This window comes from Cynocephalus volans, chromosome 8 (genome assembly GCF_027409185.1).
Source record: "Cynocephalus volans isolate mCynVol1 chromosome 8, mCynVol1.pri, whole genome shotgun sequence".
NCBI lineage: Eukaryota > Metazoa > Chordata > Mammalia > Dermoptera > Cynocephalidae > Cynocephalus > Cynocephalus volans.
In genome coordinates this window covers 112710403-112734041 of record NC_084467.1, presented here as the reverse complement: position 1 = coordinate 112734041, position 23639 = coordinate 112710403, and the positions used below count along the sequence as shown (strand labels likewise).

At 55.3% G+C, this 23639-nt stretch overlaps 2 protein-coding genes across 7 annotated transcripts; both read right to left on the bottom strand.

Moving 5' to 3' along the window:
- Positions 1–6186: 6186 nt before the first annotated feature.
- On the bottom strand, positions 6187–10294 carry EFNA4 (ephrin A4). Of its 2 annotated transcripts, none has more exons than XM_063103766.1 (4): positions 10131–10294; positions 7778–8073; positions 7289–7361; positions 6187–6694 (listed from the first exon to the last, which is right to left on the bottom strand). In XM_063103766.1, the coding sequence occupies exons 1-4, from the start codon at positions 10241–10243 to the stop codon at positions 6547–6549; spliced, it is 630 nt and encodes a 209-aa protein (XP_062959836.1). In that variant the 5' UTR covers positions 10244–10294; the 3' UTR covers positions 6187–6546. The 2 variants fall into 2 exon arrangements, with proteins under 2 accessions (XP_062959836.1, XP_062959837.1); XM_063103767.1 differs by lacking the exon at positions 6187–6694 and adding an exon at positions 6727–6863 and having other exon boundaries at positions 7293–7361.
- Positions 10295–11374: 1080 nt separating this feature from the next.
- Positions 11375–23292, bottom strand: ADAM15 (ADAM metallopeptidase domain 15). Of its 5 annotated transcripts, XM_063103761.1 has the most exons (23): positions 23156–23292; positions 21872–21978; positions 21158–21234; positions 20560–20638; positions 20309–20385; positions 20032–20227; positions 17587–17652; positions 17436–17504; positions 17192–17361; positions 16971–17055; positions 16335–16483; positions 16074–16248; positions 15704–15796; positions 15271–15575; positions 14989–15184; positions 14646–14723; positions 14245–14317; positions 13885–14023; positions 13384–13453; positions 12645–12716; positions 12185–12256; positions 11794–11918; positions 11375–11703 (listed from the first exon to the last, which is right to left on the bottom strand). In XM_063103761.1, the coding sequence occupies exons 1-23, from the start codon at positions 23232–23234 to the stop codon at positions 11658–11660; spliced, it is 2598 nt and encodes an 865-aa protein (XP_062959831.1). In that variant the 5' UTR covers positions 23235–23292; the 3' UTR covers positions 11375–11657. The 5 variants fall into 5 exon arrangements, 3 of the variants coding, with proteins under 3 accessions (XP_062959831.1, XP_062959832.1, XP_062959833.1); XM_063103762.1 differs by lacking the exon at positions 12645–12716; XR_010024170.1 differs by lacking the exon at positions 11375–11703 and having other exon boundaries at positions 11832–11918; positions 12043–12256.
- Positions 23293–23639: the final 347 nt, after the last annotated feature.

Genomic DNA, 23639 nt, shown 5'->3' with positions numbered 1-23639 from the left:
AAGATCCCCTTACTGGTCATCTCTTTTAAAAAAAGAAATAAAATTAAAAATAAAATTAAAAAGCTGGTTGAGACCCATAAAATTGATTTTTTTGGTTTCACCACCCCCAGTGGATCACAACCTATAGAGTGAAACACTAGAATCTAAGGCCTGGGGTCTGATCTACCTCTCTGTAGGGTGAGGGCCTTTGTCAAGGCTGAGGTTCTCTCCATGGGGCTGGTCCTCTTTCTAGGGTTGCACGCCTCCTTTCTCCTCACCTGCAGGCCCTGCCTTCATTTCTCTTTGACCCTTGGGCTTAACAGTACACTGCTGGCTGCCATGATCTCTCCAGGGGCACTGAGCTCAGGTCCCTGAGAACTCTCTGACATGGTACCTCCCTTTCTCCTCTCCCCTGGGGGCCAAGGAATCAGGGAGCTGAGCAGGTCTGGGGCAGAGGGAGCTCTCAGGCTGTGTGGCCCAAGGCAGCTCCTGGGACAACGGGTGGAAACCACAGAGCTCAGCTGTGTTCAATAAATCATGGAGGCTAGGGCCTGGGGGAGGGGGAGGCCAGGAGGGAAGGGGGAGATAGGAATAAATAATTCATTAAACAAATAAACAAGGAGCCTGTGAGAGGGAAGATCGGGCACACGTGTGAGCAGGAGAGGCAGCTGCCAGCTCCAGACATGAAATATTCACAGGTTCTGCACCTTACACAGGGCCCATGTGTATGCCCCATCATGAGCAGACTGTTGGTGTGGTCCTAACATGGAAAACTGGGTGCCAACAAGGAGGGTTATGCACATGTCTTCTGACTTCCCAGTGTGTGTGTCATCATGGCACCATGGTGCTCTAACATCCATGCATTGACATGGGACCACGCACAGGGAACACAGTGCACTGGAGTGTGGTCCAGGACACGGAAATTAGGATGCAGGGCTTGGTGGGTGGGGTTGGGGTGTAATAACCTCTGATTCTAGTCATGCCTTGATCCCCCTAATGAGTCCATCAAGCCAAGAAGCCTGGAGCAGGAAGGGATCTCTGAGGTGTTACACTAGCGGTGTGTGTGAGTTCTTAGAATGTTCTTCAAGAAAAGCTGAGAGGGAGGCAGTATGCCTTAGCAGTTAACAGCATGGGCTTGGGTTCAAATTCCAGTTCTACCACTCACTGGCTATGCTAGTCACTTAACTTCTCTGAGACTGCTTCCTCATATATAAAAAGGGGATAATAATACCCTACCATGAGGAGTTGGTTGTTACGAGGATTAAGATCCATAATGTCTGGGAAGCACTCAGCATAGTGTTTAGGGCCCAAGAGTTGCTTGATTAATGGAAGCTTCTTCATCATTATTATTAAGGGGTTATCTCATGAGGTCTGCCCACCTAGACCAGCTCCAGACTCTCTTTTCCATTTGTTCTCTCTCATTTCCAAGCTTCCCTAATAGCTATTATAATGAAAGAGGTGACCTAGGGCTTAGAGATTAGGGAAGAGGTAGGAAAAAATTGATGGAATAAGGGGAAGAGGGAGTCACAGCAAAAAACAACGTCTTCATCATTGACAGTGTGAAAGAAGGGGTCCTTGACCTTCTCCTCAGACCCCAGACCCTCTCCTTAACCTGTAAGTCTCTCCGTAGATCCAGACTTTTACCAAAATTTAGATTTCTAGCAAGAGGCTACAAGGAGACAGAATTGGAGTAGAGGTCTCTGAACGGTACCACATCCTCCCTCACTCCCCAGTCTTCATTGCCAGAGCTCTAGCCCCCACCCTCTGCCTAGTTGCCTAGGGCTTCCCTGGCAAAGATGCAATGTCTGGAGAAAAACTAGAAAAGTGGCACCCCAGAGTGGGTGGGGAGAATCCAGGCTGAAGAGAGTCTCCTCAGAGGGCCAGGGCGGAGCATCTGGCGGCCTCCCAGTAAGCCCCAGCATTCCCCAGCCCTCTCTTGTCCCCTGGGAAGGATTTGCTCCCTGAAGGAGAGAGCCAGCAGACAGGTCTGTGCTGGCCTACTCCTCAGCAGACAGGAGAGAAACAGGCTGGGGCAGGGGGCCTGAGATCTCAGCGGAGAGTGGTGGCTATAACTCCCTTGTCTCCTCTGGAGAGTAAGGAGCAGAGGGGATTATGGCTTTGGCACACCCTACCCATAGCCTAGGGCCCAGCCCTTTGCCTCCCTTGGCCAGCCTGCTGCCACTTGGGGAGCCAGGGGTCTGGGACCCCAGTGTGAAGATGGTGCTTGCCCACCCCTTCCCAAGGAGCTAACATCAGGTCTCTACTTCTCCTTCCCTGGGCTGGGCAGGTTCAGGCCAATCTGTAAAAGAGCTTCACAGCAAACATTGATTCGTAATAAAACCACAATGTGTGTTCAGGAGAAGGGATTCCAGACACAGAGCATCTAGACAACGCACACACACACTCACACACATGCATACAGATGCAAAACATACAGCCCTGGAAGGGCAGACACCAGCAGTCCTGAAAATACATCCAAATGCATTGCACTGTATCAAACACACAAACATTATTAGTCCTTCACATCCCCTCCCCGCCATAAAGTTTGTCCTTCAAAATCAAAGCCTTCTCTGACAGCCCATTTTCCCTGTGTTCCCACAGCACTTTGTATGTAGCTCTATATTAGCACTTGCACTTGACATTATAATTATTCATTGGCCAGTCTATTTCCTCCGGTAATCTGAAGATTTCTTAAGGGAAGGGATCTTGTCTTATGCAGGTGTGTATCCCCAGCATCTAGCATGCAGACTGGTATTTAGTGAGCAGGAGTAGGTGAGATGTTTTATAAATAATTTTTGAATAAATGAACAAAGGAATAAATGCATTCTGACAGTAGACACCCATTCCTAGAATCCCTTAGAAACCCACCGAGCATAACTAGTGCATGCTACTCACGTCTTTGGCCCTGTGTTATTGTCTCCTGGTCCCCTGAACCTCAGCTTCCTCGAAGGCCCTCCTTTTCCCCTCTTCCTTCAGTGTTAGACCATGAATTTTGAGTTCCACCTAAGTGCTGGAAGGCAAGGTAAGGGTTAATGACACCTCTTTAGTGTCTAATTGGAGGAAGGAAACTGCCCTGGCACCAGACAGGTGGGCTGGCCTGCCCCTGGCTGGAACCAGGCATCCCTACTTCCAGCACCCTGCCAGGCGTGTGGGTGATTTGGCCCTGGAGACCCTCGACCCAGCAGGGGCACCTCCCCCCACCGCTTGCTTTGCCAATTTGGTCTCCAAGCAGTACAGACCAGCACTCCCCATCTGTCACCAATCATCCAGAGGGAGAGGCAGGCTCCTTATCCTTTCTCCTTTAGCTAGGCTTTGCCCCCTCCCATCCCCAGGAGACACTGTAGAGTGGGAGGAGGGGTGGAATATGAAGTTGGACAACTGAGGGATGGGTTAGAGAGCCACAAAGGGATACATTGCAGATACAGACAAGCGACAGGGCTGGGGCTGTGGAGATGTCTGCCCAATTTGACCTTAAATGAAGAGAATGCAAATGAGATGCAGACGATATGCAGATGAACACAAGGATCTCAGAACTGACATTCCCGGTGGCAGCAGCTCTGTACCCAGAACCCCAACGCTGTCGCCAATAACTCCCTCCTAACCTTTTCGGGTTAAGTGTCGCTTAACAATACTTTGAGTGAAAAAGAGGATCTCAAGAAAGAGAAGAACTTGGTTGGGCTAGGGCTGCAGGATTTGGGAAGCTGAGCTCCACTTTGGCTTCACCTCCCCATCCCAAACACCCACCCGAGCTGCCATAGCAGCTCAAGCAGCGACCATTCTCCAGGTTACGCTCAGAAGCACCGTCGGTTGCTATGGGGACCCTTCCTCACTTCCAGGCCGGAACCAATGGGCATCACCACTGATGACCTCATGCCCCAGGCCCCGAGATTCTATTGGTTATATAGAAGGGAGAGTGCACCCTTTTCAACTGCGTCACCGCTGGGGATACCCCAACGACCCTAGCTAGTGTGGCTGACTGAAAGAAGGGCGCACAGGGAGCTCACAATGTGCTGAATAATGTGCTAAAAAGGAAGAAGAAAAAAAGGAGGGATCACAGTTAAAGACCCAAACTTCAGAGTTTAGTCTCGAGGGGAAAAGCGCGATTAGCAACCCCAGAAAGTGTGGAGCAGGATCCGGGTCGCAGAGACTCGGGCTCTCAGGACAGACAGACAGGGCGAGGTAAAGACGAGTAGAGTTTTCGCATCTGTTCGGGAGAGACTAGGGTAGGTCCAGCAAACTGAGGGCCCCACCCTCAGCCGTCTAGCGCCGCTGAGTTTAGGGGAGATCGGTGACGCCCCAAAACTTGCAGGCCTGCCCAGCCTCTTGGAACCGAGCCCCGGAACACGCCTCGAGGACTTCTCGTGGGAAGGGCCTGGTGCCCAGAAGACCGCCCAGCGCCTTCCGTCCGTCTCGGCCCCGGGAGTAGACTCAGTCCTAGCTCTCCGTGGGGACGCGCCCCGGGACTGGATCAGCCGCCCGCGCAGGGCCGAGGCTGTGAGCAAACTGTAGAGAGGGCCGGTTTGGCCTGAGTACCTGCGGCCGGGCGGGCCTGAGTTTGCGACCCCCCTGCCCAGCTCCCGCGTCGCGGAGGTATCCGCCCTCGCGCCCGCAGGGAGCTGGGCGGCTGGCGAGGGCGTGTGTCTGCGTCGAGTGTGCGCGTCTGACCGGGAGTGAGGGCGTGCGTCTGAGTGCGGGGAAAGCAGACCCGGCTCCGCATCTTTCGCACATGCGTTCTTATCAACGGCGGATCCGCGCGCCCGCCCCGGGCTCGGGAGCGAGCGTGCCTGCCTTGGTCAACGAAGAGGGGGCGTCTGGGGCTGCTAGGAGCAGGGTGAGACCCCCCCCACAATTCTCAATCCGGGGGCTGCTAGCCAGTCGCCCCCTGCCTGCTCCGCCTATGGGGTAGAGCAAAGGTAGTACAGTCCGTTTCCATGGCAACAAAGAGAAACCCTCCTGAACGACTGTAGAGACAGAACTCGAACCCAGGACCAGAAGACCGAGCCTATAGCTCCTCCTTCAGCTCAGACTCCACCCTCTCCTCCGCGCCCCAGTCTCTCAACCCTGCTAAAAAGATCTAGGTTTGGGGCGAGGGCCCTGGTACACGAATACACAGGCACACGCACTACCGACATGACATTTTCCCAGAGTGGGGGAAACAGTTGACTCGCGTTTGCTCTGCCCGCGGTGCCGCCCTCCACCCCAGGCCTCAGCCACAGCAATGGAATTAATACGAACGATGACGGCCGAAGTCGGTGTGCTTGGTGGCGGGGAAGAGGGCTACGCCTTCTCCGAGAGGACAGGACCGGAGTCTGACCTAGGTGGGCAAAGGGACCGGGGAGGGGGCGGGGTTCACAATCTCCAGCATCCGTGTTCATCGGTCTCTAGACCCCAGCGCCCTACCCCCTCTACCTCTCCCTCCCACCCCGCCCCGTGTTCACACGCCGCCTCTCGCTGCCGCAGCCCGGCCGAGCTAATCAGCACAACATCCACCTATCGATCGCTGGCTTGGTGCCAGGCGGGCCGGCACCGTGCCCGGGGAGGCTGCGGGGTACCGGGCCGGGTAGAGCACAGCTGCAGGGAAAGGGGGGCCCCTTACCCTGGCTCCACCCAGGACACCTTTCACAAAGAGGGCTCTGGTTGGGCTTGGGGGATCGTTAGCCTCGTCTGCCAGAGGTGGTAAAGACAGTGTCAGGCTGACAGCTAAGGGGCCCTCCCTCCTCAGCCCCACCCCCTCCTCCTTATAAAAGCGAAGAACAAAGAGGCCGCTGGGTTAGGAGGCTTTGATCTGACCCCACCTTCCCTGTTCCAGGCCAGACACCGCCCAGAATGCCACTGGGGAGGAGGAGGGATGCCCAGCTCTCATAGACCCAGGCATTCTGAAATCCAGGTGCTGTCTTTCTACTACCCCTCACTTTTGCCCCAGCACCCTGCTTGGTGCTGCGAGAGCTTGGGCAGTGCCCCAAGCAGGTGGGCTGTCAGGAGCATCTGCCCCTCCTCAGCACAGGAAGCTGGCTGGGAGGTGGGAGAGGGTGCCAAACTCCACAGCTGCTGCTGGCACCCACCCCATGCTGCCCAGAGGGGTGCCCACTGAGGGCTGGCATGGATAGCCTGGGCACAGCTGGCATGGAGGTCAGACCAAATCCTGGTGTCAGGGAAGGAGCCAGAGGGCAGTAGATCAGGAAAGACAACAAAAAGATGCGTGGTTTATTGAAGGTTTGGTCCAGACACTTATAAAAATACAAATTGGCATGAAATTCAACCTCATGGCAAGTCAGTCCGTCTTCACAGAAGACAAGTGAGTGACCCCCTGTGGAGGGCATGGTGCTGCCCCAGGGAAGAGGCCCATAGGGCACAGACAGCAGGGCTTCTTCTTTGCCCTGGTTCAGCAATTCACCTGTCCCCAGGTCTTCAGCCTTGGCCCCCAGCTGACTCAAGGATTCAATCCCACCCAATCCTAGTCTTCCTGGGAGATGGATGAGACCATCAAGGCAGCTGACAGAGCTCCTGTTTGTCTTGCCTCTGCTCCAGTGTGCCCAGGGCTGTCTGCTGCTCCCTTGTAGCTCCTCCTCAGCATGGGATGAAACAGCGGGCACCTGCGAGGGTCATCTCAGACCCTCTGACCTCCCCCATCAATGCTCCATCTTGTCTGTCTGGCTTGGCATCCCCAGTGCAGGCGGCAGAGACCCTCCTCCCGGGGGTCCTGGGAAGGCTCTGGCTCCTTGGGGTGGCAAAGAGGGTCCACTTGGCTCACAGAACTCGAAGGAGACGCAGAATCAGAAGTGGCAGCAGCAGCAAGAGACAGAGGGGGCTGGGAGTGCCCCCGCCTTGCCATCCTGATGTGCCACTCTCTCCAGGGCTCCCAACAGGATGGGCTGACTCGGATTCTGTGACAGGGAGAGGGTTGCACTGATGGGTCCTCCCACTTCTTCAGTAGCCGCCTTCCTGCCCTTCCCATTAGCTATTCCCTCCCATCCCATTTTCCAGGGTGTCCTAAAGCAGCCATTCCCTTCCCATGATCTATTACCTCATCCTTTCTAAGCCCTAACTTCTAAGTCTCCCTCAAATTGCCACTAGAGACAACTAGCCTAGCTAAGGCCTTAAAGGGCCTTGCCCCTGGAGATCCCATTCTCTTGGCCCAGTTTAAAAAGGGGGTGCAGTGGAAGCTTCCACAAGACTAAACAGGGAAGAAGAGGCTACAGCTTGAAGCTCCACCTGGACTTCTCAGAGCCAGATGTTCCTAGATTTTCCCCACTCCTTCCCAAGGGCCCCGCACTAGCCAGAAGAGTTGCTCCCCATACCCCCAACCCACTTACTGCTCTCCTTGCAGCAGACAGACACCTGGAGCCTCAAGCACTGGCCAGAGCCCTCTGAAGTCGGCACCGCTGGGTGGTGGGAAATTGGAAGGAAGAAGTTAGCACAGGGAGTCCCTTCGTATGCCTCAGATTCTGTTTTGACCCTTCAAGCTTCTCTGCTCTCCAGGTTCCTGGAAAGCTTTTCCTTACTTTGAGACCACACCCATATGCCTGGCCCCATCCATGCCCCTCCTCAACTTCCTAGCCCCCTTTCCTAGTTCCTCTTACTTTTTCCTCCTCTCTACAGAATCACTCTAGATGTCCCCCTACTCAGTGCTGGGATCAGCCCTGTCCCCTGAATTTGAGACCACGGTCCCCTTCCCCCTCCCAGGGCTCTCCTTCCCCCTCACCTCAGGCTCTCTGCCTTGACTGGTGGCAATGGCAGGGAGCCCCATTCCTCTCCCCACCTTCCCCAAGGGGGGTCCAGTGTACCCTTCATCACTCACAGATGTAGTAGTACGTCTCTCCAGGCAAGAATTCAAAGCCAAGGGAGAAGGGTGTGAAGCGCTGAATCTTTTCTGAGAATTTAACAGGGCCAAAGGGAGCGAAAGGCAGGGCGCATTCCCAGCGCTTGAAGGCACTTGCCCCTTTCGCCTGGCAGGCCTCATAGCCTGGCCTGTCCACCATGTATAGATCAAATGTCTCGGGGCCCTCAGGGGGCCCTGGACCTTCATAGTGTGGGCAGAAGACATCTAGGTAATCGTTGAGGCCCAACTCCACCACAGCGTCTCCTCGAAGCAGCCTGTGGGCATAAGGTAGGCGTGGGCTGAGGGGGTTATGGCATAGCACAACTGGGGCATGGGGTCAGAGATACCCCTTCTCAGAGGCCCCTGCCAGCCTCTCTCCCACCCACTGGAGATGGAGCAGCTCAGTTCAGGAAGGTCTGAGTTCCCCTGACCGACAACTCTTGAGAGGCAAAGAGAGTATAAGAAATGGATGAGATGATCAATCACATGTTCAGAGAGGTTAAGGGACTGCAGTGCCCATAACCACATGGCTTAAATGTGAGAAGGGGTCACCACAAGCTATCTTTTGGGCTGGAGCTGCCACCTACCTCTCTAGCCCCAGTGCCAACACTAGGCCTGGCACAGCATCTGTGCTTGATAAATGTTAGGTGGATGGATGCTGTGAAGAAGCTGGGGCAGCAGGACAGGGGGTACAGGAATGGGCCCACACTAGTTACAGACACAGACATGGAAGTGGGGACTGGGAATAGTAGCCTCAATAACAGCTGCAGAGAGAGAAGACTACTCTTCAGATCTCAACCCAATAGTGAAAAGAATGCCATGGTAACAAAAGAATGAGGGAGTGGGTACTAAGGGCCTCCTTCTTTTTTTTTTTTGCCAGATCAGTGGAGTGCCAGGCATGGAGGGGAGTCCCCTCCACACACTACAGTTTTCAGCCTTCTCAGGATTCCCTTCTCCACCTCTTGGGAGCTGCCTGAGGGAGCCAGTACAGGTGAGAAGGGCTGGGACAGGCTGTCCCCCAAATACCATAGACTGCATGAACCACTCTTCCCCCTACACTACACACTCAGAGAAGCTTGACTTATAGAAGGCCTCCAATTGTCAATGGGTGGTCTAAGGACCACTGGCATCAGGAGTTCTGATTAGAAATGAAGATTTCTGGGCTCAGCCCAGACCTACTAGAACACAAGCTGAGCAAGGACAAGGCCTTGGTATATTTTGTTCCACTGCATTCCCAGGGCAGGGCACATGGAAAGTGCTCATAAATATTTGTGGATTGAATGAATGAACCAGAAACTTCAGGGTTAGGGGCTAGGAACTTGAATTTTTAACAGGTCCTCCAAATAATTCAGAGGCACTGGTCTGGAACAGAGATAGAGGAATTCAGAGTCTGAGGACAACAGCTCACATGGTATTGGTATTGTAATGACCGTCTTTCTGCCTCTCCTCCTGGGGGGTCTGTGTACTCCCAGAAGGCAGAGTCTTGGTCTTCTCATGTCGCTAAATCCCAGCAACCTACCACAGGTTCGGGCACACAGTATGTGCTTAATAAATGATAGTGACGGAACAAATGAACAGAGTCACAGATTGTCTCTAGAAGATCAGAAAGGAAAACAGATGGGGAAGGCAGAGAGAATTGGGGAGGGAGATGGAAATAGTAAAAAATCCCAAGGTCCTAAGGTAGGCAGCCCTGGAGAGAGAAAGAACCTCTTTCACATACATGACCTCAGTTAGCCTTCCTGACTTCTCAGGGTACTAGGTATTAGCCCATTTTACAGATGAGGTTCAGGAGGACAAACGACTTGCCCAAAGGTAATACAACTAGAAGGACAGGGGACCGAAATAGAAGGACAGGACCGATAAAGATCCAGATGAAAGCAGAGATACCAAATGGGATCAGGAGACAGAACGAGGGCCAGAGGCGAGACCCAGTGAGCACGAGTAACTCACGCTCTTTCACAAGCGCAAAGCCCCCTCCCTCGCTCTCAAGTCCGTCCGCTCCAGCTCTGGCGGGCGGGAGGCTGGGGATCACCAGGAGAGAAGCGAGGGGGGCGGGGCCCGGAGTGCGGGACGAGGCCCCCAGCTCCTTGCTCCGAGACCACACCGACTGCCTGCGGGGCTGCGGTCCTCAGCCCACTCCCCAACACGTGCGGGAAGGGGGGGAGACCCGGGGCGCGCCTAGCCCCTCCCCCCTCCCCTGCCGGCTCAAACAAAGGAGCCCCGGCGCGCGGCCGGGCTCAGGAGGCGCAGCGCAAAGAGCGAGTGGCAGGAGCGCGCACAGCCCGGGAGCGCGCAAGCCCGGCTTGGCGCTCGCTCGGTTCGGCCAGGCTACCTGGGGTTACTGGAGTTCCAGTAGACGGGGTGGCGGAGGCTGAAGCCCCCCCGCAGAGGGGAGCCAAGGAGCGCGGCCCAGAGGACAGTCCGCAACAGGGGCAGCAGCCGCATCGCCCCCGGGGTCCGGTCTGGTCTGGCCCGGCAGGTCCCGGCCCGCTTCGCAGTCGGGGCGAGAAAGGTACAAAGTGGAGAGAGGGTTGCGAGAAGTGGGGTGGGGTGCGGAGACTCACAGGCCACGCCCCGAGATAACTTTCCACCAATGGGAGCGCGTCTCCGCCTCTCCGCTCAGACCCAACTACGGTTAACCCTCTGTGCGCCGTTACGCGCGCCGGGTTAGCCAAAACTTCCCCTAGGCCGCACGGCGCGGGAGGATATATTCCACTGAGTTGTTTTTAGGAAGGTCGTGTCTTTCGTGTCTGCCTTAGTACAGGATAGAAAGCCTTATTTGGAAGATTTTAAATAGGGGCACACACCCTTTGCCCAGATAGGGGAAAGCGAGGGACGGGCAAGGATCCACGAAGCCTATCCAGCCCCTTCATACACTGCCTCCTTTTCTTTGCACATCTAGGGATAGTACGAGGGGAAGGGACAAAGCGACTTCTGGGACACCCCTCTTTCCTATAGAGCCTTAGATGTAGCGCTAGATGCCCACTTTGAGGTTGGTGCCTGTCCCTTTCTGCCCCACACCTTCGTTCTGGGAGGGGGGCCCACGCGGGCTCCAGTCCCGAAGACGAAGTAATGAGGTGGTTGCGGCCGGTACAAAGCACCTTTGTTCCCGAGCCCTCAGGTGGGGGCGGGGGAGGGGGAGGAGGCAGGTGCGCGGCCTTGGGATCGTGGGAGCCGCCGCCCCGCTCCGCCCCGGCTCCGGGGCTCTGAGAATACCAGCCAGATCCACTTTTCCCAGCTAGTGGTCAGAGGGTGGGGACGGCGGGTCCGACAGCTTGGCCGGTTTGTCTATAGCCGCTCCTGGAGGCCGCGCGACATCGGGGACAAGGACTTGGAGAGTGAGGGTGGCATCAGGCGTACAATTCTCTGTGGTACAGGACTGCGCTGAGAGCCATCCCTGACTGGGCAGAGAAACAAGCCACGAGCATCCCCGGGACACAGGCTGCCCATTCTGGGACTCCCGCGCTCCCCAGGCCGCCCTCGTCTAAGGAGGCAGCGTCTCCTGGCGGCCAGATCTGGAACCGCAGCGGAGGCGACCCCACTTCCCAGTGCAAACTCCGAGGCGTGCTCCAAAGATCTCACGTTTATTGCAGCTGAGCAGCTGAGCCAGCTGAGCAGAGACAGGCTGTGCGCACCTCCCTCAGCCCCGTCCAGCCCCCAGTCTCTCCTCAACCCTCGGCTGCCACTACAGGCCCCCAGGATGCTGCTTGACAGAACTTGAATGTCCCTGGTGGCTTAAGACTCCTGTTCCACTGTGTCCAGGCTCCGTTTCCTTCAGTCCTGCTGGGGGACTCTCGGGGATGAGTACACCTCTTGAAGTCCTAAGTCTGGGTTGGAGGCAGCAGAACTTCAGGAGAGGTCAGAGGTAGAGCGAGGACACTGCTGGGGGCGGTGGTGGTGCTGGCCTGCAGTATGGGCCAAGAAAAAGGTCAGAAGTCTCCTTTTTCCAGATCACTCATCCCTCCCGCCCATCCTGTGCGTCCCTCCTCACCTACCTGGAGGGTGCCACTAGGGGGGATATTCCAGCTCCTGGGTCTGGTAGATCACCCAGTGGGCGCCGGCCTTGGGGGTCCGCAGGCAGTGGCTTCCTTGGGGGTGGGGGCTTGGCAGGCCCATGAAACTGAGAGAGAGAAGGCAGGAGGCCAGCTTGTAGGGGATGTCAGGTTGCCCACCCCCCGATGCACTGGTGCTGGGAACACCAGCCTGGGGGCAGTACCAGAGGTCACCCTTGTCTCCAAACAAACCTGTCACCGTTAAATACACCACCAGGATATGTGGTCTCAGGCACTGAGGGGGCATCTCACCACGGCCACCACCGCCACGGCTACCAGCACCACAGCCCTAGGTGGGGGGAGAGGCCGTGCCCTTCTCTCCCCCCACTGTTACCTTCGGGCGCCTCACCACCGGGTCAGCGGGCAGAGGGCGGGTGGGGGGATTGGGTCGGTCAGCCAGCTCAGCCTGAACAGAGAGAGGGGCAGTGGCTGTAAGAACACAGCCAGGGGCAGTGGGCATGCAGTGGTTCCCCAGAGCGGTTCAAGTCAACATGCAAAGTCAGCCAGGGGAGAATGGAAGTATGTGCAGAGGGCTTGGGTGCATGCCAGCAGATGCCTCAAGGGAGGAAAGTGTGGGTCAACCGTGGAGTCCCTGGCCGACTGCACGCCCGCCACTGACCACCAGATGGTGCTAGAAACCAAGACAGGAGGCTCGCTCTTTGCTGCTTCTGAGGCCCAGAGTGTCTGAAGGCCGAGGGGCACCCCCGTCGCCTAATGAAGAGCACCACTGGCAGGGAAATGCATTGGGCACCAAGCCTCCCACCTGCCCTGGGCAGGGCCTGGCCCAGATTTACCTGGAATCTCTTGGGCACAGGGTCAGGCGGCAGCGGCCTGGAGGGGGGTGCTGGGAAGCCACGAGCACTAGTCTGCTGAGAGAGCAGGAGGAGCAAACAAGCACAGGGTGGGGGGAAGAAGGAGCAGAGAGACAGATGTGGGCAGTGAGGGGTTAGTGCCTAGGGAGGGGCAGCCAGGGCCCCAGGGGCAGCGGCGCTGTGCATACAGTTATTCAGTTGCATGCAGGGGGGTGACAAAGGGTGGAGTGGGCATGCAGACCACCTCCACACACATAGTCCTGTCATCAGATCCAGAGAACTCAGGGCAGGGGCACTCACCAGCCCTTCTACACATGGTGACATGGGCCTTGTCAGGTCCTGGTACACTGAAGGCCATTCTGAGCACCACCCCCCTTGTACCCTCCAAGGGTCACTGCTGGGGGCATGAATAGACCCACCTCTCAAAGCCACCAACTTGGCCAGCCAAAAGAGCTCAGCAGACCCTCCTCTAGGTGACTGTCCCTCCCCACTCCAGTCTGGATTCTGCTTCTCAGACTATAGCCAGGTAAGGGACAGGGAAGGATGGGTAGGGATAAGAAGGGGAAGGGAGAAGGGGAGAAGAGGAGAGGAGGGCTGGCCCTGACTCCTTTCACTGACTCTTGGGCAATGCTAGCCTTTCTCTGAGTCTAGAGACTTCAATGCCCACCTCCCAGTGCCCAGCTGGATGCCAGGACCCTTTCCTCTGGCATTTAAGACTTACCTTAGTGCCTGGCATCAGCAGAGCCCTCTGTGGGGGTCCTAGCTGTTCTGGGGGACCAGATTGGGCTGCCCTGAGCATGAGGAAAAGAAAGGAGAGAGAGGGCCCAGCCTCAGACCCTGTTCTCCACCCTTATACCACCCTTGAGTGGGGTTAACCCTTTGTAGCCCCTTGGAGAGGAACTTGTTTGTGTGTGGTTTAGGTCAAATCAGGGGTGATGTGGGGGGGGGTTGATCAGCATGAGAGGGCCCCATTTATCCAGCACAAGGGCTCCTGGGGAGAAATGGCTTTAGCATCCCAGCTGCCCCACGGGGGCAAACGTGTAAACTGGAGAGTTATGGGGTGCGTGTAGGGAAGGGAGGTGTGTAGGGTGTGGCAGTCAGCAGGTTCAGGGTCCAAGGGGCTTGGGGCTTAGAACCACGTGGAAGGGGCTGCAGAGGTGAGGGCAGGCTTCAGAACTGTCCCCAGTTGAAGAAATTGGTAGCGGGGAGGTGATGCTCATACCTGTATTGGCAGCTGGGTCCCTTGAGCTGGCAGAGTCGCTGGCGCAGACAGGCACGGTGCCAGTAGCTGGCAACAAGCAGCACCAGGACCAGTAACAACAGGAGGCTGAGGAGCATCCCTGTGGTAAGGGATCTGGTTGCTGTGGGGTAAGGTCAGGTTTTAAGGTGGGCAGGGCTCTACATCCATGAAGGAGCAGGGGACAGGAAGTGAAGTCAAATGACCAGAGAAGGTGAAGGGGGTTGGGGATTATAGAGTCAGGGAACCAGAAGCGAAGGGGTCAAACGAAGAGAACCAAGGGGGAAAAGGTAAAGGATGAGCCACTTTGCCCTCCCAGCTGCCCCTGCCCCCACTCCATGCTACCTCTGAGCTGGGTAGTGCAGTCAGGGGGTGCCCAGCCCTCCTCACAGTGGCAGTGCCAACTGCTGTCGCAGACCTAGGAGGTACAGGGAGAGCAATGAGGGGTTCTGCCTTCTGGGACCATTCCCCTGTCTCTAGCTTTCCAAGATCTCTGATTTCTATAGCTGAAAAGTGTGCTGGGGATGATGAGTAGAGAGAGGCTGAGCCCTGGAGAAAGGGAGTCTCTACTCATGCCAGAGGAAATTAGATCAAACTAACACTTACTGAGCACCTTCTACAGGCCACACAGCTAGGAAGTAGTAGAGCAAAGATTAGAACCCAAGTATGTCTATTTCCAAAGCCCACCATCCTTTTCCTCCCTGGAGGCACCCTGCTCCCCTCCCATCTCCCCCATACCGGCTCACCCCATGTCCATGGCATTTGCTTCGACATTCCTGTGCTCCCAGGAGATCCACGGGCTGGCATCGATGGTCAATGCACACCTGCCCCACAGGGAGAGAAAAGCAAAGATCACATTCTCACAAAGCTTTACTGGGAATGGAGGCCAACAAGGCTGAGGCCACATCCTGCTTTTACAGATGTGGAAACCAAGGTTTAGGGGGATAACAGGACATTGCTCAACCTGAAGTAAGAATCTGACTTCCCTCAGAGTCTGCCTTTTACACTGGTGGATAGTGAGGCCTGGGCACTGCTCGCCATGGTCCAGATATCCCTTCCCACCTGGTCTTGCCAACCCAGGCTGCTCACCAGGCCAGGGCCACAGGCTGTGCCAGGCAGAGTCAGGAGGGGCTGGGCCACATCGTTGCCCAGGTCCAGGTGCACCCAGCTGCAATTCAGCTGGGTCCCATTGGTTTCCAGCATCTCCCAGAGCAGATCTCGAGCCGAGCCCAGCAGAGGCTGTAAGCTAGCCCCCTGGCACTGGAGCTGCCCGCAAATGGCGTCTCTGGTGGTGGTGGGGGGTGCAGGGTCAGTGGGAGCAGGGCCAAGGCACCCATAAACCCAGAGAAAGAGCCATATTTCCTCACTTACCTAGGGGCACAGGGCACGTAACTGCCATTGGGGCTGCGCCCACAGTTCCCAAAAGCATCCCCCCGAGTGTTGGCTATATGGAGGCAAAGTGGTGGGGCAGGCTGGGCCCCAGGTCCCCAAAGTGACTCGCATTGCTGGGCATAGGAAGCACAACGCCCATGCATGCACACGGCCTGTCCACCAGCACAGGGCTCGCCGTCCCCCAGGCTGACATCAGGGGGGCACTGGGAGCTGTCTCCTGGGCAGAACTCTGGCAAGTCACAGTTGCCTCTGGTAGGACGGCACTGCCAGCCAGCCGGGCGCAGCTGTGGAGGGTAGGTGAGCATCAGTGTGGGCACTGGGCAAATCCAGCCAGGCTTGGGGCTCAGAATGACCCTTTCCACCCTGGTCCCTGACAGGGGAGTTCTGGGTGGTCAATCCAGTCTGCGCCCACCTGGCAATTCTGACAACAGGGTCCATCAGACGCACATTGTGCCCCTGGTCTCAGCTGGCAGGTGAAGTAATCACAGCAGGGATCAGTGCAGTCCTGTGGGCAAGGGCACCGGGGGGCTGAGCACCAGAGCAGGCTGGCTTACCTCCAACCCCTCCTCCCAGAACCCCAATCCACAAGAATGCCCAAGCCACACAGCCAGTGAGAGCTAAAGCCCAACAATCCATGTGCTGTCCCTACAGACAGGAAGGTCGCAAGAGGGGTGGGAAATCCCTTCAGAAGCAGAGAGGAGCACAGGAGGCTTGGAGAGGGTTAATAAGCCAGGAGGAGGGCACAGAAGTGAGTGGGGCAAAGCTTTGGGTAAGGGGCTTACATCCGGGAAGCCACAGTCACACTGCTCGCCCGGCTCCACAAACATATTTCCGCAGAAAGTGGCCATAGGTGGCAGGCTGGGCAGCCGTTCAAAGAGGCAGCTGCCCATTCCATCCAGGAGGGCTTTCTCCAGGGCCTGCCGGCTGCAGTTGCTAAAGTTCAGGCCTGGCAGGAAGCTGGGGAGGGTGGCAAGGAAGGTTGGGGCTGCAGACCTCGCCCTGCCTCCTGCCCCATCCCCTCTCTGCATCCTGCAGCCACTCACTCTGTGGAGGCCTCCATGATACAGCTCTTGGCTGGGGCTGGACCTGGACAGGGGCAGCTGTTCCCAGGTGAATCGTGGTCCAGGCCCAGGCTGTGGCCCAACTCATGGGCTATTGAGGAGGCAACTCCCAGGATGCTTGTGGAGTGGTCCTGTCATTGGAGAGGGAATACCCCAGATCCAGCCTAGCCTGCTTCCACCATAATGCCCAGCCTACCCTGACTGCTCCTGTTTCCTCCTCAACTGACCTTTTGGGTATTCAGCAGGCACTGCCTCTCTCCTTAATTGCCTCTAAAGTAGGAGGAGAGCCCAGGCCTGGGTGGCAGGAAACCTGGGTTCTAACTCAGCTCTGTTCCCTTCTTTCACTGTGTGGCTCCTGAAGATCACTTCTGTTCTTTGGGCCTTAGCTGGTCCTTTCCCTCCCCGCAAGAAATAGGAAGACCTCATAGCTGAAGACTGTGTACACTGTCATGAGCTGGCCACAAGTGGGCGGCTCCCTGACAGCAGAAGCTGCATCATGTACCTCCTCCCTCTATACCCAGGGGTTGGGCAACTTGGTCGGGGATTTCAGTGAATAAACAGCACCATACTTGGGAGGAACTGAACTGGGGATGGAGAGGAGACCTGGAAATAACTCACCATGTTCACACCTCCTGAGAAATCAGGAGAACAGATGGAGTTCTGAATGGCCATGCCCACCATAGGCCCAGAGAATGAAGTACCACTGTGAGATCAAGAGGTCAAAGGTCAGAGCCAAAAAGCTTCAGAGCTTCAGGGCTTGAGGCAGGGAGTTGAAGGGGTAAGAATTTGGCCAGGACAGGGTAGAGTCAGGCCCCTCTGGCTGAGGCTGGGGGCCTTACGTCACCAGCTGGGCACTGTCGTGGGGCAATCGAGGCAGCAAGTCTGCCCGGCGCCAGTGGAGGAAGTTGTCTAGTGTGACAGCTGGGTCCGGGCTTATTTCCACCAGGTCGTGCTGGGTCCAGGCCTCCAGGCCCACTAGTGCCACCCGTACATTTAGGGGCCGGAAGAACTGAAAGAGAGCTGGAGCTCAGAAGAGTTGTCATGACAGGGGACTGTGGGGCTGCTGCCCAGCCCCATACTCACTGTGTCCAGCAGGAGGGCTACTTCTAGTGTGCGGTTCAGCAGGTGCTGGAAGTCCAGGTACCTCTGGACCTGTGGGCCAAGAAAGGTGACCAGGAAAGGCGGCAGGGCAGGGAAGGGGCGGAGAAGGATGTGCAGGGGCCAGCAGGCTCACCTCTGAATGATCGGCCACAATCACCAGCTCAACAATCTTGGTCTCTGTCACCACGTCCCGCCTCCGCTATGGACAAGAAGAAGGAATATCAGGCCAACCTGCCTCTCATAGCCGGCAGCCATGTAGGCTGACCAAGCTGTGTCTACTCCCACCCTCTGTAGTCAGAGGAGGGTGAAGAGTCCATTTTACAGATGAACCACTGAGAGCCAGAGAGGCCAGGGACTTGCCCAAGACAGACCAAGAAGTAGACTATGAAGCTGGGAGTAGAGCTCTGCTTTTCTGGCTCCAAACTCAGTGCTTTTTCCAAATTAAAAAATAAAAAATAAAAAAATAGCTAACACTATCAAATATGAGGGGTCTTCAAAAAGTTCATGGAAAATGTGTATGCTAAAAAAACTATGCATGTGTTTAAAAATTTTTTTGTACCAAAATAAACTCATATTAACTTATTATAATGTCTGAACAGGATCTTGTTTGAAGCACTAAAAAGGACAAGACATCAGTTTGAAAAGAGCACTTAGCAGAGCAACATGAATACATCAAATTTATAGTGAAGCCTGGGTGGAAGAATGGTGACATCGTTAATGCTTTAGAAAAAGTTTATGGGAACAATGCCCCAAAGAAAGCAGCAGTTTACAAGTGAATAACTCGTTTCAAGAAGAAATGAGATGATGTTAAGATGGAAGCTTTGAGCAGCAGACCATCGACATCAATTTGCGAAGAAAAAATTAATCTTCTTCATATCCTAATTGAAGACAACTGATGATGAACAGCAGAAAAACTAGCCAACACCATAGACATCTCAAGTGGTTCAGCTTACACAATCCTGACTGGAAAATTACAGTTGAGCAAACTTTCTGCTCTATGGGTGCCAAAACTGTTGTGCCCAGATTAGCGGCAGACAAGAGCTGAGCTTTCAATGGAAATTTTAAACAACGGGGATCAAGATCCTGAAGCATTTATTTGAAGAATTGTAACAGGAGATGAAACATGACTTTACTAGAATGATCCTGAAGACAAAGCACAATCAAAGTCATGGCTACCAACAGGTGGAAGTGGTAAAGCAAAAGCAGCCCAGTCAAGGGCAAAGGTCATGGCAATAAGTTTTTGGGATGCTCAAAGCATTTGCTTGTTGACCTTCTGGAGGACCAAAGAACAATAGCATCTGCTTATTATGAGAGTGTTTGGAGAAAGTTAGCCAAAGCCTTAGTAGAAAAATGCCCAGGAAAGCTTCATGAGAGTCCTTCTCCACAATGACAATGTTCCTGCTCATTCTTCTCAACAAGCAAGGGCAATTTTGTGAGAGTTTTGATGGGAAATCACTAGGTATCTACTTTACAGTCCTGATTTGGCTCTTTCTGACTTCTTTTTTTGTTTCCTAATCTTAAAAAATCTTTAATATTCTAATTATCCTGATTTGATCATCATATATTGTACACAGATATTGATATTCAACTCTGTTCCCCACAAATATGTATAATCAATTGTTTCAATAAAAAATAATCTTTAAAGGGCACCGATTTTTCTTCAGTTAATATGGAAAGAAGAGTGCACTGACATGGTTAAATTCCCAGGACCCTCAGTTCTTCAGGGATGGACTAAATGGCTGGTATCATTGCTTACAAAAGTGTCTTGAACTTGATGGAGAGTATGTTGAGAAATAAAATTTGTATTTTTTATTTCTATCTTTTAATTCCATTTTCCGTGAACTTTTTGAAGTATCCTCCTACTGATCATATGCCAGATACAGTTCTAAGTAATTTACATAGATATGGACTCATTTAATCCTTACAGCAACCCTATAAAGTAAGTAGTTTTATTATCCACATTTTACAAATTAGGAAATTGAGGAGAGGTGGATAGCTCAGTTGATTAGAGCATGGTGCCCGATAACACCAAGGTCCAGGGTTTGATCCCTGTGCCTTGCCACTAAAACCAAAAACAAATTAGCAAATTTGGTTTTTATTGTTTTATGGTTAAGAACTATGTATTTTCTTTTTTTCTAAAAGATGACCGATAAGGGGATCTTAACCCTTGACTTGGTGTTGTCAGCACCACACTCTCCCAAGTGAGACACGGGCTGGCCCTGAGAGCTCCGTGTTTTCTATACCCAAGTGAGAACTCTCTGAAAATGTGATCATAAGACAGACAAGGAGTTTGAGTCAAATATCTGCTTCTGAATCCTGGATATACCATTTTTTAGTTGCATGGCATTGAGCAAGTCATCTAACCTCTTTGAGCCAGTTTCCTCATTTTAAAATAGATCTATTGATAGTACTTACTTCCTAGGGTTGCTGGGAAGAGTAAATGAGATAATTTTATAAAGTGCCTGGCATGTAGAAATAGCAGGAGCTTGTTGTTACTGTGAACAAATACTGTAGCTCTGAGGGTGGGGGTCAGCTCTCAAGACAACTGAAGCCCAGTCTTCCTGCCATTCATCCTCACCCGGCTGCGAATGTAGTGTTGTCCCAGGGGGAGCTCGGGTGGAGCCTGAGTGGGCACAGGTGCACGCCCCCACAGGGCACAGGTGTGGCCTGGCAGGAGGAGGTCTTGGATCCGGGAGATAATGGGAGGACCCTGAAAGTCTCCAGGCCCCAGTTCCAGGGCATAGCTTCTCTCTGGAGACAGGATCACCAAGCCCCTAAGGAAAGAGACAGGAAGTCAGAGAACATTCCTGGTATCCCCTCACTCTCTCCACTATCACGGAATCCACCCACTGTACCTGAGCCCAGAGCAGGTGCAGACGGACACCCAGGAGTCTGCATGGCCCTGTACTTTTCCCTGGTAGCAACAGTTTTCCTACAGCAGAGAAACAACAGTAGTGCTGAAGGGTGGACCAGGATTTGAACCCAGGAGTCTAGCTTGTTGGTAAATACATTCAGTGTCTTCCCATATCCTCTAGGCCTGGCTCCCTCCAGTTGCCCCTTCTCTCCCCCTCATAGGCCAGAAATGGCACAAGAGGGCCTGACTCACCAGAGTGTGTCCCTCATTGACCACCCGAGTGCCATCAGGCTGGTACCACACCAGAGTTGGGCGGCCTGGGACCGACTCCCTGTGGAGTGAAGAAAAAGAAGGGTGGTGTCTGAGCTGCTTCCCTGGGTGGTGCAGTGACAAGTTGAGGCCTGGAGGCGGTAGCGGGTAGCTGGGAGCCAGGCAACCCTCTAACCTTCCCACTTTCCCTTGAGGCAGCAGAGTACAGCAGGTGGGCCACTGACTTTGCCAACCTATCTGGGTTCCAGTCTGGTTTTTACCACATACTAGCTGTGTGACCTTGGGCAAGTTATTTCAGCTCTTTGTGCCTTGACTTCTTCATACATAAAATGAGGAAAACAATACATAACAGTACGTACCTTATGAGGTTGTTATGAGGGTTAAATGAGTGCAAGCACTAAGTACTGGCACATAGTAAATGCTATATAAATTATTAGCTATGTGATTATTATTTTCTTTTCACAGCTGGCTGGTACAGGGATCTGAACCCTTCATCTTAGTGTTATCAGCACTCCACTCCAACCAACTGAGCTAACCAGCCAGCCTATGTGATTATTATTATTACCACCATCATTATTACCTATTCTGTAGCAGCTCCAGGATATGACTCTCACCGTCCAGCTCCAATTTGATCCTCAGGGCTTCAGGCAGACTGGTCTGTGGGTACCAGAGGGCATGTCACCTCCCTAGCCCTGCCTGCAACTCCTACCCTCTCCAACCAGAAAACCTCAGGCCCTCAGGAGAGCACCAACAATTAGATCACTAGTGGTGGGGGGGTCCCAAGGGAGGAGTCAGGAAGCCCTGCCTGGCCTGGGCATTGTTCTGGGGGGTTGTGTGGGGAGGTCAAGGAAGGTATCTGAGCCGCCCCTTCTCGGCTTCCTGCCCAGAGAGGAAGCGTCATGGAGGACCCAGTGCAGGCCCCAGCCCTTCCTCTGACTCAGCTTCAGAATGGGGGGGTGGGGGGGTGAGGCCCTGACACTTTCCAAATCCCCCCACTGAGAAAACTAACAACATGAGATGAAGAAAGCAAGTTTGGCTTCAGTATTTCCCCAGTGGAGATGGATGGGTTGGGTGGGGCTGAAGCAGACAGATGTGTGTGTAGAGGGGAGAGGAGATAAGTGAAGCCAGGTGCTGGGGTGTGGTGGGACAGGCAGCCAGACCTGGAACGGACCTGCTACAGCCAGGTCCACTCACCGGCCCCTTAGACACACATTGGCCTTGAGACACCTCATTATGTCAGGGGTGGGGGTGGGTTACACATCATTTATTTATTAGAGGGGGTAGGGGAGCTCACCTGAAGCACCTCTGCTAGGCTCATCAGGAGACTGTCCTGAAGGAGCTGGGGCTCCAAGGGTCCACTTAGGGTCTTCTCTGGCCTCACCTGCTCCTCCTCAGTGCCACCTGCAGGGTTCCAGGACACCCCAAGAGAGTACTGAGGGAATCAGCACCAGGGCTGGGGATGGCTGGTGCCCTCAGACCCATCACCTCCCAGCACATCTGGCCCTTCAGGGCCCCAAGGGCTCCTGCACTGCATGCTAGGACTTAAAGGAGATACTGGAGGGAAGAGCTTCTCTCCAACTTATGGCTTTCCACCCATCAACCCATCCACAAGTCCCCAGGGAAAGAAGTTCAGCTTGCCTGTGGTCGCTCCTCATCCCCCACTGACCAGTCCCAGGTTCTCACAGGGACCCTTCCCTGTTCCCACTCCTTCCCGATCACGCCCCCCCCAACACCACCTCTCAGATCTGAGCTAAGCCTTGTAGCCTGGTTCCCACTCACCCTCCCCTTCCCTCACATTGGAGATACTGGGAACGCCCATTTCTGGGTGAGCGGTGCAAACACCCCCACCTCCCTAAACAACCCTCATGCCCAGTCAGGCACACCCGCTCCCCACAGCCTCCGCTTCCTCCCCCATAACCACCTTCCCACCCCCCCATGGCCCTCTCTCCTCCGGACACTCCACCCCCGCCTGCCTTCTCGGCCCCCGGCCCAAGACAGCAGCGGGAAGTGAAAGTTCCAAGGAGGAGATGGTGTCCCAGCCTCTTTCCTGGCCAATTCTCCCTTCTCCTGGCTCCTCCCGGACCCCTCCCGTTCAGCCAGGCTTCTGGTGGCAAAAGCGCCAGGGTGAGGGGTGCCTGGCCGCCTAGCCGTGGGATAAGGAGCTAGAAGGAATACTCTTCACTAAACTCTACAAGCCATGCCCACTCGGCGCCCTGGCACCGGGTAGAACGGTCAGCTAGGCCCCAGAGGAGCGAAGACGTCAGTCCTGGGCGCCCTCTTTCCACGATACTGAGGGGGCGCTGGGCAAGACCCTCGGTGCCTAGTACTTGAGCCGTAAAGTGTCCGCGGGCACCAAGCAGAGAATGACCGGGCTGGGGGTGCCGGCATCCCCCCTCCTCCTCTTTCTACTCCATTGCCAAGTCACCGGGCCCTAGGCCCAGGACAGCAGACCAGGGCGGGCCGCGCTCAGGTTGAGCTCTCCCAGGGTCTCTGGCCGACCCCAGTACCCCAGTGCCTCCCGACTTCCCCGCACCTCCTCCAAGTCCACCCCCCGACTCACTCCCGGCCCGGGACTTACCCGCATTTGGGAGCAGCCGGGAGGGCAGAGGGCTGCCCGCGCCCAGGAGCCCCAGCGCCCAGAGCAGCGCCAGCCGCATGGCAGCGGCGCAGCGGGCCGGGTGAGGGCAGCAGGTGCCGGGCAGCGCGCCGAGAAGCGGCGGCGGCCGGGTCTGCTTCGAGCACCCTGCGGCGCAGCCCAGCCACCAGGCCCCGCCCCGCCCCGCCCCGCCCCTCCTACCCACCCGCCTGGAGCCTGGCCCCGCCCCAGCAGAGGCTCCGCCTCCTCCGAGCGCAGCGTCCTAAAGCAGCCGGGACCCCGCCCACGGCGGTGGCTCCTCCCGCGCGGCTGCGCCGGGGCGGCTTCGCAAACCTACTGTCCCCCGGCTTTGCAGGGCGGGAGCTGAGGCCGAGTCTGGCCGGCTTGGGCGTCTTGCCTTCACCCAGCTCCGGGTCCGGACCCCTCCCGCGGCCTTCCCGCCTCAGGGCCTTGGCCGCGCCCTGTG

Excerpts from the sequence above, each read along its gene's own strand:
- ADAM15 (XM_063103761.1), bottom strand. The coding sequence starts at position 23,234 with ATGCGGCTGGCGCTGCTCTGGGCGCTGGGGCTCCTGGGCGCGGGCAGC. Across the intron at positions 16,249-16,334 it reads ATCATGGAGGCCTCCACAGA|CTTCCTGCCAGGCCTGAACT; the intron begins GTGAGTGGCTGC and ends CACCCTCCCCAG. Across the intron at positions 14,024-14,244 it reads CTGCACTACCCAGCTCAGAG|CAACCAGATCCCTTACCACA; the intron begins GTAGCATGGAGT and ends CTTACCCCACAG.
- EFNA4 (XM_063103766.1), bottom strand. The coding sequence starts at position 10,243 with ATGCGGCTGCTGCCCCTGTTGCGGACTGTCCTCTGGGCCGCGCTCCTT. Across the intron at positions 7,362-7,777 it reads AGAGACGTACTACTACATCT|CGGTGCCGACTTCAGAGGGC; the intron begins GTGAGTGATGAA and ends CCCACCACCCAG. Across the intron at positions 6,695-7,288 it reads TGCTGCAAGGAGAGCAGTAA|CCAGAGCCTTCCCAGGACCC; the intron begins GTGGGTTGGGGG and ends CACCCCAAGGAG.